Source organism: Eptesicus fuscus, chromosome 11 (assembly GCF_027574615.1).
Source record: "Eptesicus fuscus isolate TK198812 chromosome 11, DD_ASM_mEF_20220401, whole genome shotgun sequence".
In the NCBI taxonomy this organism is placed as follows: domain Eukaryota; kingdom Metazoa; phylum Chordata; class Mammalia; order Chiroptera; family Vespertilionidae; genus Eptesicus; species Eptesicus fuscus.
Window position 1 is genome coordinate 17,424,630 of NC_072483.1, and position 13,369 is coordinate 17,437,998.

Genomic DNA, 13,369 nt, shown 5'->3' on the forward strand with positions numbered 1-13,369 from the left:
GATTTTTTTTAGGGAGAGTGGAAGAGAGAGGGAAAGACAGAGAAACATCGATGTGAGAGAAGCACATCTATTGGTTGTCTCCTGCACGAGCCCTGATCATTTTAATTTTTCAGTTAAACTCATAGATTCTGTGCCCGGCCAGTGTGGCTCAGTGGTTGAGCATCGACACATGAACCAAGAGGTCACTGGTTCAATTCCTGGTCAGGGCACATGCCCAGGTTATAGGCTCGATCCTAACCCAGTAAGGGGTGTGCAGGAGGCAGCTGATAGATGATAATTCTCTCATTGATGTTTCCATCTCTCTATCCCTCTCCCTTCCTCTCTCTCTTAAAAAAATCAATAAAAACATTTTTTTAAAAAAGAGGTAGATTTTTGTTCAATCATTTTCCCATTAAATGACATTTTGTACGTCACCTGTTGAGCCATCAGATGCATGAGTAGTGGGTATGTCTGCTCAATTTGATAACTAGGTGTGTTGTATGTTTGTCTTGATAATTCTTTTGATACAATCATGTTCCTTAATATAGTGCATGCTGTCTGAAATAATCTTGAAATTCCTTGTCTCTTTTTAAAACCATCTTGCTTGGTTTTGTTTCCCTTTCATCACTGTTTCTTTTCTCACCCTTTCTCAAGCTGACTGAATCTTCTGATGAGGTAACAAACAGCCTTGTCCCTCATAGTTTCTTGTTCCTTCCCCTCCCTCTAACTTTGTAAGATCATTAAGACTATTGACCTCTTTAATAGTTTGGATTTGACATACCTTTCTTGCTGATTCTTGTATAACATAGTTTCATATTTCCATTGCCAAAAATATTTTTTTTCCAAATCGGGTATTCAGAAAGAAATACAGTGATCAGAGAAATGAAACAACTATAGTGATCAGAGTTAAAATTCAGAGTAATTGAATATGTATTTTATGCAATTTTAATGAGAAAATAGATGCCTTTGATATTGAGAACTTCACTTTTGTTGCCATTGCTACATGACGTAGACCTCACTGCTGCCTCACATTAGCTGCCCACAAACAAAACCACTGGCCCCAGTTGTATTTCGACCAGTGAATCTTAAAAATAATTGGAACCCGGCATAAAAACACCTTTCTAGCCTCTGAGAGAACCAGCCCCATTACTGGACTGAGGATATCAGATTCTGTCTTGGGTATTTGCTAGAAGAAACACAGAAACCAGCACATTTTACGTCTTCATCAGATCTTTGAATATGGCCCCCACTTTTCAAAGCAGATTGCCCGGCAGTCATTATCCCTTCTGTCTCTCTCACCAATTTATTTGTAATCTCTGGCTGCTCATGTAGTGTTTCAAACTTCTTGTATTTTCTGTGTTGTGTTCTTGAGTAATCATAACATAGTTGACAACATTACTGAATAATGTAGAACATTTTTCTGCGTTTATCATGTTTATTCATCTGTCCTTCATAGTGATCTAAGTTTAGCACCGACTTGATCTTGAATTTAGCATTTGATTCTATTCAAGGCTGCAGCCATGGCTCCACCGGAGGAGGAACTGAAGAGAATGGGCTCCGCGGAGGAGAGAAGGCAGAACTCGGTGTCCGACTTCCCACCGCCTGCTGGCCGGGAACTCATTCTGCGCACCACGGTGCCCCGCCCCGCCCCCTACTCCCGGGCTCTGCCTCAGCGCATGTACAGTGTTCTCACCAAAGAGGATTTCCGGCTGGCCGGTGCTTTTTCATCAGATACCTCCTTCTTCTAGTTCTTCCTGGTCCACCCCACTGAGGCTTCAGAGCCGTGCTGACCCCTTCTGTGGGAAGGAGGTTGTGCCGGTCGGAACCTGGGAGGCATGAAGAGGGCCTGTCCAGTTGAATGATCGAGCGTCGTACTGGCATCTGAAAGACTTTGGTGCCAAGCTTGGGCTGGGTAGTAGCTTGTGGGGCCCAAGGTAATGGGCTTGAACTGTTGAAAGATTTTTTCCCCAAAGAGATGGCCCTTGGGGTGGGGTTGGGGACCAAAAATGCAGGAGCTCTCTGTGCTCACTCTGGCAAGATTGTGTTCATTTATTCTTTCTGTGAATGTCCCTTAGGCTGTAGCCTTGCATTTATAGTCTGTGCAAACTCTTCTTATTTTTATTAGTATCAAGTATGCAAAGTAGAGGATCTGTTAACTCAGATTTCTGGGTGTTTGGGTGGTAGAATCTATTCCCAGAATCTGTGTTTTTAATATATTAAATGTCATTCTGTTTATTCAATCACCTGGTCACCATTTTTATTATACTAATTAACTTTTGATGAGCATTTTGAATATTCTAGGAGAAATCCTAGAGTTTCACATAGTTTATGTGTTTTTCCGTATATGACCTAAATGTATTCCTTCTGATAAAACTATATTAAATATCACTGCAAATTAGTTTGATACCTACTAGTATCTTGTAAGGCTTCTCTTACTTGTTTTGTTTTGGGTGCCATGTAAAAAGATAGCCTGCAAATTATTGTTCTCTCCTTTCCTTGTTGTTCAGTATGCATTCCTTTTGTGTCGTTGCTGGTTGGATACCATATTTAATGAAGTATAACAAAAATATAGTCTTGGTACATAGAGATTATCATGCAGTTAGTATAATTTGGTATATGTGCTAATGTAATGAATAGAAGATTATTTCAGTGAACTATTTTACTTTTGTATTTTAGTTAAAATGAAAATAATTGGTGGGGATATGGAGTAGGACTAGCATAAGGATGACCACAGAATACTTCTAGTTGTCTGATGATCAAGATCTATTATGTCTGTGTTGCTATATGGCCTTTGTTCAATAATCTTAAATCTATTTTTAGGCCTAAAGTTCCCACTTTAATCCAAAGTAAAAAATGCTTATAATGAAGCATAGGCCTTGCTGTGAAACTTTAAATAATTAATAGATCTGTGTAAACCTGTTATATTATTTTTGTAAAAAAAAAAAAAAAAGTATGTGTGTACATATTTAAGAGTGCGTGTGTGTGTGTGTGTGTGTGTGTGTGTGTGTGTGTGAAGGAGGGAGGCCGGTTGATCACCGCCGGCCTCCACAGAGCTCTTCTCTGAGATGCTGGACTGGTTGATGGTGCACCACAGAGATACAGTGAAGACTAAGTCTGTCTGCTTTCCAATGGGACGTTAATAAGAAAGACACATTTTACAGAGAGAGGTTGGACTTCAGAACGGCATTGTGAGTCTAATAAAAGGAAGTGCTGCTTTCTCTGGCTGGTTTTCTCTTCTTTTCTTCCCTCTGGTGTTTATTCTTATTTCAGTTAATTTTATACTGTCTCAGCTCTTGCTAAATATTTGCAGCCTGCTGGGTCTTGCAGGGATCTCAAGAATATTCTTTGTGTCTTTTAAAATGGAACTTATCCCATTTTACTTTCATTATAGTGAAGTGTTTATTTCACAGGTATTTTTAAGAAATAAAAACCAGGTGTACTGGGCAATGAAAACAACAGAAACCGGAACCCCCTCCTCCTTTCAGTCACCTTCGCGTCCCTGGGGAAGGCTGATACCACGCTGCCATAAAGCGGAGAGAACAGCCACCAGGTATGCATGGGAGGCCCAGTATGTCCCATATCACTTCCGTCACTCATTCATTAGCCTGGGGAGTAATACAGGCAATAGCAGTGATGCAGGGAAGGTACTGTGGGAGAGGTTTCTCACTCACGCTAGGGATTAGGCGAGTCTGTCTAGATTGAGAGCAGAAGGTGAGTAGGAGCTGACAAAGAGGGGGAAAGTGTGATAAATTGCTTGCAAAGAACTATAATAATTCCCCCTTCCTTATGTATTTGCTCTAATTTATTGGGATTTCACCACTGCTCCCATCACATGGAATTCATTTTTCCACCCCTTCAGTCTGGACTTACCCCTGTCTTTCTTCATCAGTGGACTGTTAGCAAGCGTGACACAGGCCAAGAGTTGAAAGTACTTGCACACTGGGCTGCCTTCTCCTCCTGCAGGAACCTGAGACATGCAAAGAGCCCGCTGAAGGAAGAACATTGGGGAGGTTTGTGATGCAGAAGTTAGCTGATGCAGGAGGGGATAGAAGAGTGTTATAGGTGAGGAAATAGAATGAGCCAAACTCAGAAGCAAAAGAAACTATCTTAAGAGCCAGCATTTCCATTGGTGCGGAATGTGGAACCAGTGTGGGAAGAGGTGAACAGGTGAGATCAGGACGTTCTGTGTAACCTCAGCGAGGAGTTTGGGCTTTATCTCAAGACGGGTGAGTCGCTGAAGAGTTTTAAGCAAGGGTGTGGCAGGGGTTAGATCGCAATTTAGCAGGACAAACGGATTGGGGAGTCTGGGAAAGTGTATGCATGTCCTAGTTCTTGCGCTAAATTGGAAAGTAGCAATTATATGGCTGGTGTTTTTTCCTCTTTCGTGCTTTGTACTGTGCTGCAAAGAGCCTGACAAATGCTCACGGCACCCACGTGACGTCCTCACGCGGGCCCTCCCACGCCTGTGTATTCCTATACCACGCGAAAATTCGGATTTCTCTGCAGGTTGGGATTTTGTAAAGTCCAGTAAGCATTTCTATTTATTTTCCATTCAGCAAGTGTTTATTGAGTGCCAACTCTGTGCCAGGCACTATTCTGGGCAACAAGGATTCAGCAGTGAGCAGGACAGATAAAAGACCGTCGTGGACATGACAGGAAAGGACACCAGTGGGAGGGAAGGGCTTTGTGGATGGGGGACAGGGAAGGCCTGAGTGGTGACATTTGAGCAGAGACCTGCATGGAGTGAGGGGTGCCTCAAGAGTGGCAGATGATTCTAGACGGGGCTAGTGAGTGCGAGCCCGAGGTGGGTCAGCTGGGTTTGTTGGAGGCACAGAGAAAGGGCCAGTGTGGTTAGGGTTCGCGAAGGGAAGAGCGTGCAGGGAGGAAAGGGACCAGATTACACACAGCGTTAGGATTCTGTCTGCCTGACTGAAGGGGAAGCCAGTGGAGAATGGTGGATGGACTGTCATAATCGGACATGAGTCCTCCCTTGGCTGCTGGTGGAGGATGCACGGCAGAGGCAGGTGTGGAAGAGGAGGAGGAGGGTTGCCAGAGGAACCACCCAGGTAGACGGAAAAGATAGAAATACGTTCTAGGAGCCGAGAATAACAAATAGTTGAAGGAGGTGTCAAATGCCATTAAGATGTCAGGTAAGAAGAGGACTAAGAATTGGCTGTTGCATGCCTGTGTGTGCAGAGTAGCAAATGCAGTCCCAGAGGTCACGCAGTTCACACTGGGAGGGAACAGGAGCGCCTGGAGGGAATGTCGTCCCCTGACCTGAGTGCCCGTCACACTTCTGCCCAAGCCAGAACGGGTGTGGTTGCTGCTGCTGCTTGCCAGGAACTGAAGGACAGGAGCACAAAGTCACTGTCTAGTTATTTTCAAGCCAATGATAACCCTAGTCCCACCCACTGTTGCTGCCAGCTCCTTCCTTCTGGGCAGGCAATGCAATGGAGAGGGCTTGACACTCAACAAATTCTGGATGGATGGGTGGGTGGATGGATGGATGGATGATGGATGGGTGGATGGATGGATGGATGGATGATGGGTGGATGATGGATGGATGGGTGGATGGATGGATGCTGGATGGATGGGTGGATGGATGGATAATGGATGGATGGATGGATGGATGGATGGATGGATGGATGGATGATGGGTGGATGATGGATGGATGGGTGGATGGATGGATGCTGGATGGATGGATGGATAATGGATGGATGGATGATGGATGGATGGGTGGATGGATGGATGGATGGGTGGATGATGGATGGATGGGTGGATGGATGGATGCTGGATGGATGGATGGATAATGGATGGATGGATGATGGATGGATGGATGGATGGATGGATGGATGGGTGGATGATGGATGGATGGGTGGATGGATGGATGATGGATGGATGGGTGGATGGATGGATAATGGATGGATGGATGGATGGATGGATGGATGGGTGGATGGATGGATGATGGGTGGATGATGGATGGATGGATGGATGGATGATGGGTGGATGATGGGTGGATGGATGAGGGGTGGATGCGTGGATGGATGGATAATGGATGGATGGATGGATGGATGATGGGTGGATGATGGATGGATGGGTGGATGGATGGATGATGGATGGATGGATGGGTGGATGATGGGTGGATGGATGAGGGGTGGATGCGTGGATGGATGGATGATGGATGGATGATGGGTGGATGGATGAGGGGTGGATGCCTCTCGATGGCAAAAGAGTCCCCACTGTTATGTTTGAATCTCTGGACTCATATTTGGCCTTTGGGCACCATAAACCAGAACATTAGCTCCTGAAAGGCAGCATTTCTCTAGCTGAGAAGTGGGACTGGGCATCAGCCTGAGAAAGGGGGCGTGGCTAATCTCAAAATACAAAATAAAGCTAGTTCATAGCAGCACGACTCCTTCGCCAGCAGTTTTTCACCTGGCAACTTATGCTGTCTGACAGGTAGTCACGCAGGAATCTGCCCCTCACCCCGCAACAGGCTCACCTACTGCAGGCAGCTTTCCTGGGCCGAGCTGACCCAAGGAAGGGGCTGAAAGGAAGGCCCCACTTGGCCCCTCCTGGGAGCGGACAGGAGCCTAGCGGCTCTGGCTGAGTCTCTGGGAAATGCTCCTCTCGTCCCCACCGGGCCAGCCTCCCCACCTTGGCAGCAGGAGAGTTCTCGGCAGCTGCGGGCAGAGATCTTGGTGCAGCTCAGAGGCTCGCTTCCCCTGCTGCCTCCCAGCCAAGGAGTGTCGTGAAGGGGGTGACATCTCTTCCCTATCAGGTTGGAAAAAAAGAAAGGATTCTTTTTCCATGCAAAAACCCTGATCGAATATTTGTTTTTTGTTTTAAGTTTGTATGTTTGTCATCATCTTGGTCCCAGAATAAGGCGGGCCAGAGGCTTGTGAGGCAGAATGTGTGCAGGCGGGGCTGTCTCCTGCTGCACGAGCTGCTAGTTGGGGTCAAAGCTGGTGAGTTGACCCGAGTGCTCAGGCCTGTGATGAAAGGTATTAGCCACTGTATTAGTTTCCTGTGGCTGCTGCAACAAGTATCACCAGCGGGGGGTTACAGAGGCTACAGTCTGGGAGCAAGGTGCTGGCAGGGCCACGCTCCCCCAGAAACCTGTAGGGGAGGACCCTTCCTTGCCTTTTTCTAGCTGCTGGTGGCTCCGGGCAGCCTTGGCATTCCTTGCCTTGCAGCTGCAGCACTTCTGCCTGTCGTCACATGGCCGTCTCCCCTGTGTGTCTGTGTCACATGACACCAGCCACCTTGCTGCAGGGTGGCCTCACCTGCATGGATTACCTCTGCAATGATCCTATTTCCCAACAGGCCGCCTCCGAGGGACTGGGGTTAGGACCTCAACAAAGCTTTCTTTTTTGGAAGGGGTGGGGGTCGCATTAACCATAAAAGCATCCTTCACAGCCAGCCCCACCTGGCTGCTGTGGGCCATGGAGCTGATGGGTCGAATCCCGGCCTTCCTAACCGGCCTCAAGACGCTCGGCTGGGACCTAACCTCTTCCAATGCCAAAATGGGGACCAAAAAAAGGAACAACCAGGCTGTTAAAAAATTAAACAATCTGAGAAGTGCCAGCACGGTGCCCGGTGCAGGATACATAGGGTTTGCATGAACTGGCCCAAGCGGCCCCGTTGTGGACGAGTGAGTGGTTAGCTGTTGGACACAGGCTCCGCTGCGAGGTGAGGACAGCTGCCAAGCCGGCCTTCACATGACTGCCAAGTAGCCCCGTCGCAAGGAGGGCGACTGAGAAATCTACCCTCCCATCAAGTGAATTGCTCTCTGTTGACCCTTTCCCGTCCATGGAGGAAGTTACGATGAAAGGCTGAGGAGACTGGTGAGGTGAAGGTCAGGGGTGGGAGTCAGGCGGTGGCATCGCACGTGCCAGGCCGAGGGCCTTAACTCAGAGGCCCCTCCTGGCCGGGGCGGCCGGAGCGCAGAGAGGAGCAAGGCTGCTGCAGCGGCCACGGCCAGCCCCAGAGCTTCGCCCGTGGTGGGGGGCTCGGCCCTGCTGAGTGCAAGTGCAGAGGCTCTGAAGGTCCGGACAGGAACTGAGAGCAGGCCCGGAGGCCGGCCGTGGGGACCAGGGGCCACTGCAGTGAAGGACGTGGTGCGCCCGGACATGGAGGTGGCAGTGAGGGCAGGACCAGTCCCGGGTGCCTGAGCGGCCAGCTGCTCTGAGAGGGAAGAGCCGGGCCTGGGGCTCGGGGCACGCGCTCAGCCCCGCACAGACCCCAGAGGGAGCGCTGCGGCCTGTCCTCCGGGGCCCACGCCCTTCCTGGGAGGGGCACACGGTGGGCCGTGTTTCCCAGGAAATGCCCCTCCGGCTGGCGCAGAGGCTGAGGTGCCCGCAGCAGGGCCCAGCCTTGCTCATGTTCTCGAGGAGGACACGGGCCTGGTTTCTGTCTGGATGTCGGCCTCACCAGGCAGCCGGGGCCTGTGGCTGAGACGACGTCTGAATGCCCCGTGGCCTCTGCGGGTCTAGCGCAGTGCCGTCCTGTGAGGGCACGGGCTGTGGGCCTTCTCTGTGGTCTTCGGGAGGGTGGCCCGTGCCGAGGAGCCGTGCCGATAAGCCCCTGGGAGTTTGTGACATTCCCTCTGCCCCTGGGAGGTTGTCTGAAGCTCGGATGAAGCAGACGCCCGCAGGAGCTCTGGTGGAGGCAATCGGCTCCCACACGCACGCCTGCTCGCTTCCTCTGAGGACGCTCCAGCTGTGTCGCAGTCACCTCCGTGGCGGGCCCTTCCCTCCGGAGCATCCAGCCGTGGTCACCGGAATCCAGGTCCCCTCCGACCCCCCTGCAAGCGTCCTCCCCTTCACCTCCAAACGGCTGGGGTTCACCCACACTGCCCAGGCCCGAGCACATCTCGGTTATGAAGCTCGGGTGTGGCAGGGCCACGGCGTCTTCATTTTCTCCAGGGCTTAATTTCCGTTTTGAGGCCCCTTAGTCTTGATTAAATCAGGATTCTTGTCCTGTTTCCCCGGATCCCATAAGTGTAGCAGGTGGAGCTATGTAGGGAGCGGGGGCAGGGCCAGGCCCAGCCCTCACAGGTTTATTTTTTTAAATATATTTTTATTGATTTCAGAGAGGAAGGGAAAGGGAGAGAGGGATAGAAACATCCATGATGAGAGAGAATCACTGATCGGCTGCCTCCTGCACGCCCCACACTGGAGATCATGCCCATAACCCAGGCATGTGCCCTGACCGGGAATCGAATCATGACCTCCTGGTTCCTAGGCCGATGCTCAGCCACTGAGCCACGCCGACTGGGCCTCCTGGGCTTCTCTGATCCATTCCGAAGGACATCCATGAGAAGCCCTGGCCTGACATGACCTGGGCCATCAGCTCCGCAGGCTGTGCTAACCCATCAGCAGTCCTGTCTGCTTGGATGCTCACCTGCAGGCGGACGAGGAGGCTTTATGTCTTCCCGCCCAGGGACCATTCCATGGCCCCTGATGTAGAAGCTGCCCCCTCCCCCAGGACTGGCTGGATGAGGCGCCTCATCGGAGCTCCCCCACCAGGCTGGGCCACTGGATCTCTGGGCGGCTCAGCACACGCCCCTCCTCCACCTGGGCAGGGGGGGCAGCTCGGCGCCCACCTGGGTTTCTGATGCCCGCCTCCTGTCGGGGCTCCCTCATACCTGCCCATGGCTCACTCACTGCAGGGATGTCAGAGGCAGCCACAGGGCCCCTCAGTGACCTGCCAGGATCTTGGGGTGCTCACCAGGGCACCATTATAATGAGGGCAGGTGAGGGGCGGACGACGGGGAAGAGCTGGTGGGATCATGGCTGGTGGCCCTGGGAGGGGCTGGGGCAAACGCAGGGCGTGGCACTCGTGAGAAGAAACATGTGAGGAGCGGGAACGGACGGGAGCCCTTGGTGGCCTGAGGGGCAGGGCAGCATCTAGAGCAGAGGACAAGGGGCCCCTGGACTGCGAGGCGAGTCCACTAAGACTCCAGAACCCCAGGCTCCTGAGCCCGGGCGTCCAGCGCGGGGGAGTTCCAGGAAAACCACTCGGGCCCGTGTGGGAGGCTGTGGATTTGCTCCTTTCCCTGCCAGGCGTCCCGAGTCTGAGTCCTTTCCACCCCCGTCCCGGGAAGTCTCCTCGAGGCCGAGCTGAGTGACAGAGACTGGCAGGGCCTCGCTCCCTAACCGCTAACACCGCCCTTCTCCGGGGCCAGGCGCACCCCCGGGGCCTGTGCCGCCCACTGTCCCAGCGCAGCCCTGGGCCCAGCCCTCCAGGCTCTTGCTTCCGGACCAGCACGCATTGCTGCCTCTTGCCCTGAACCCCTAGGCTCCGGAGCCCGAGACAATCATGGCTGTGCCCGCTCATTCTAGGAGGTCCCTGAGCCCAGACATCTCCCAGGCCCTGACCCTCCCTGGATGGGCTGCTGGGAAGGGGGACTATGCCTCTCAGGCAGCCATGGGGAGGTTGGGGAGGGGGTGCGGGGGGAGGGAGCAGCCTGGCCGGTCCCACAGTCCCCAGGGCCTGACCCTGGCTGGCCCCGGCTGCAGAGAGGACTGGCCGGGCTCTGGCCCAGGCACTGCCTCAGTTTGCTTATGTCTACAGAGCACAGTGCTGTGCTGCGGCAGGGCAGCCAGGCGGTTCTAGAATTCTCTCTTCTGAGGTCACAGAGACAATCCCAAGGGAACAGGGCAGGCCCCTCAGATTGCAGAGCCCCACCGTCGGGGCGGACTCTCACTCTGAGCATTGGTGACGATGAAGAAGAAGCAGTCCTTCTGTTTTCCTAGGGTCTCCAGACCGCCCTCTCCCATCCCCTTTTCCCCTGCCTCCTCCCCCTCTCCTGCTTCCCTCCACCCCCGCCTTCTGCAGGCCCCTACTCTGGGCCCCCGGCCTGGCCCTCCTCCTGCTCCCCCACCTGGCCCAGCCAGGTTCCCGTCTCTCACCAACGGGCTCGCTCCTCTCCTGGGAGCCCGCAAGGCCGGCAACCTGCACAGGTGCCCTGGGGTCCCCTGCTCCCCCTGCCCTGCCAACCCCCCGTCCCCTCTTTCCATCCACCCTGTCCGCCTGGCCTCCCTCTCTTCCTTGGCCCTGCACCCCCCTTCTGGTCCTTCTCTGGCCTCCAGCCACCTGGACAGATGGCTCACCGGCCCCTCCCCTCCTACCCAGTCCCCACTTCCCTTCACATCCCCTCCCTTGGGCTACCCTGCCAACTGTGCCAGGGCCCAGGAGTCCCTGCCATTGGGCACCCAGACCTTGCAAAGCTTCGAGAGCAGGGCCCCTTCCGGGCACAGGGAGCAGAATGCGGTGGGCAGCAGCCACAGGTAATCCTGGTGGGCCCCCTGGACGGCTGGCTCCACAGTGAGGTCTTCGCCATGTGGCCGGCGGGCCCATGTCGGCGGGTGGAGGCCGGGCCACAGGCCAAAGGAAATGTAACAAGCTCCCTTGTGTCCACTCATGGGCCCTCCAGGCTCTCGGAGCTGCCATTAGAGGGGGGGCTGGGCTGGGCAGTCTCTGGGCACCTTTCCCTGCCGGCCACTTCCCCTCCATGTGGCCACGCACAGTCCCCTCATTCAGAAGACGCGAGTGCCCTGTGCCTGGTACAAACCGCACTCCCCAATCCAGCCTCCCCAGGAGACAGTGACCAGGGGTCCCTCGGGCAGAGCGCAGACTGCCAGGGCTGGGGAGCGTGGCCCTGGGGGGTGAGGTGGAGCCCTGCAGTGAGGCATTGGGGCCTGGAGCTGGGGGTGGCCTGGGACCCCTCTGGGCAAAGTGCCCATTCACTGTGGTCCTGCGCAGTGTGGCCGGCCCTCCACGGGCAGGCAGGACCTGTCCCGCAGCCGCCCAGGGGCAGAAGGAAGCGCTGGGGGTGGGGGAAGCTGTAGGGAGATAGGGCTGTGTGGAGGGGCCTCTCTGAGGCCTCGGGGCCTCCACTCTCCTTCCTGCCCCCTTGCAGGCCCCAGGGCTACTCCCGCTTCCCACCTGTGGCAGAAGGGACGAAAGGCCAGACTGGCCAGAAATGGGGGAACCGACGTTTAAACCCCTCTGTCTGCCCGGCGGGGCCAGACAGCTTGAGACTGGACGGCCGGAGGCTGGAAGGCCGGAAGCCGGCAGCACGGCCTGCCCTTCTTCCCCTTCGAAAGGTGAGTCTTGGGGGTGCTGACTGAGCGTGGGGAGGGGACCCATAAGAACTCACCAACCACCAGCTGCCTGCCCCTCCGAGGCGCGCAGCCTGGCTGGCTTTCGGGATGCAGGCCGGGTGCTCAGGGTCCAGGATGGCACTTCCTTTTGGCCCCTGTAGGCGTCTCAGTCTTGATAGTCGCCTGCCCTGGGGTGCAGTCATGTTCCGAAGACACCTGGGACTGCACCCCTTCTTCAGAATGCACGGCGTCCGCAGGCCAGGGGAGCCCAGCCCTCCTGCCGACGGCCTACACGTGAGTCACTCCGCGGTGCGTGCAGCCTGTCAGGACCCCGGGCCTTGAGCTCCGAGCCCTGTGCCAGGAGCAGGCGTGGAGACAGGCCGCTTCAGGGCCCGTCCACAGGCCCTGTCCTCTCTCCGTCCATCCGCTCTGCAGCCTCTGCTGGGCCTGGGCCAGGCACAGGCCGAGAGCCAAGTCCGAACCTGCCCCGGAGGCTCCGTCCCAGGCCCTGCAGGCAGGACTCCGGGCCTCGGATCCAGGGGGCAGGACGGCTCTCGTGCGGCTGCAGCCGGTGCCCTCGGGTCGGGAGAAGAACCACCGCCCTGACCCTCCGCTCAGACCACGGCCTGCCCTGCCCACTGGGCCCACCTGTCACACTCACTCTAAACCTGACTCATGGCCCCAGGTCCTCCTGTCCATTCTCTCTCCACACACACGCACACGCACACACATATGCACACATGCACACACATACAGGCGCACAGACACACACACAGACACACACACAAGCACGCATGCACATACGCACAGAGCAGCTCTCCAAATAAGGTAAGGGCTGCCTTCAGATCACGCACTGCTCTGTACCCCTGGCCCCTTCTTCTTGATGGGGAAATGGGCACATGTGGGCCTGGTTACTGCCAGGGACCCACAGACCCGTGTGCTTTGGGGTCAAGGAGCCCTTCGGCCTCCTGTTCAGTGGCCTAGAAGATACGGCTGTGATGACTGTGATGGAGCCAGTGCTACGAGGCCCAGACTGCGGCCTGGGGAGCCCGCAGGCTGGAGGGACGTTCAGGCTTTTCAGGACAACAAAAGTGGACCGTGGGCCGTGGACCGTAGGCCGCTCGTATGCACACCACCTGGACCACACCCACCCTCTGGGGTTTGGAAATTTCTCTGGGAAGCATCTGGGGCTCCAAATAGCCCCGTTCCCGAGGCCCCTTCCTTCCCTCCATGACCTGTGGCCCCAGGCACCAGCATCTCAGGACTGACCAAGGACAGAG

At 54.6% G+C, this 13,369-nt stretch overlaps 1 protein-coding gene across 3 annotated transcripts in view; it reads left to right on the forward strand.

Annotated features, from left to right (window-relative positions):
* The window catches only part of RAB3GAP1 (RAB3 GTPase activating protein catalytic subunit 1), a 106,873-nt gene extending 103,993 nt beyond the window's left edge, over positions 1–2,880 (forward strand). For 2 of the 3 annotated variants that reach the window (XM_008143475.3, XM_054722952.1), the window contains one exon: positions 1,491–2,880. In XM_008143475.3, the coding sequence (XP_008141697.2) occupies positions 1,491–1,727 (237 nt within the window). In that variant the 3' untranslated portion in view covers positions 1,728–2,880. The remainder of the gene's footprint in view (positions 1–1,490) is intronic. The other variant, XM_054722951.1, reaches the window with a different exon arrangement.
* The last annotated feature ends 10,489 nt before the right edge of the window (positions 2,881–13,369 follow it).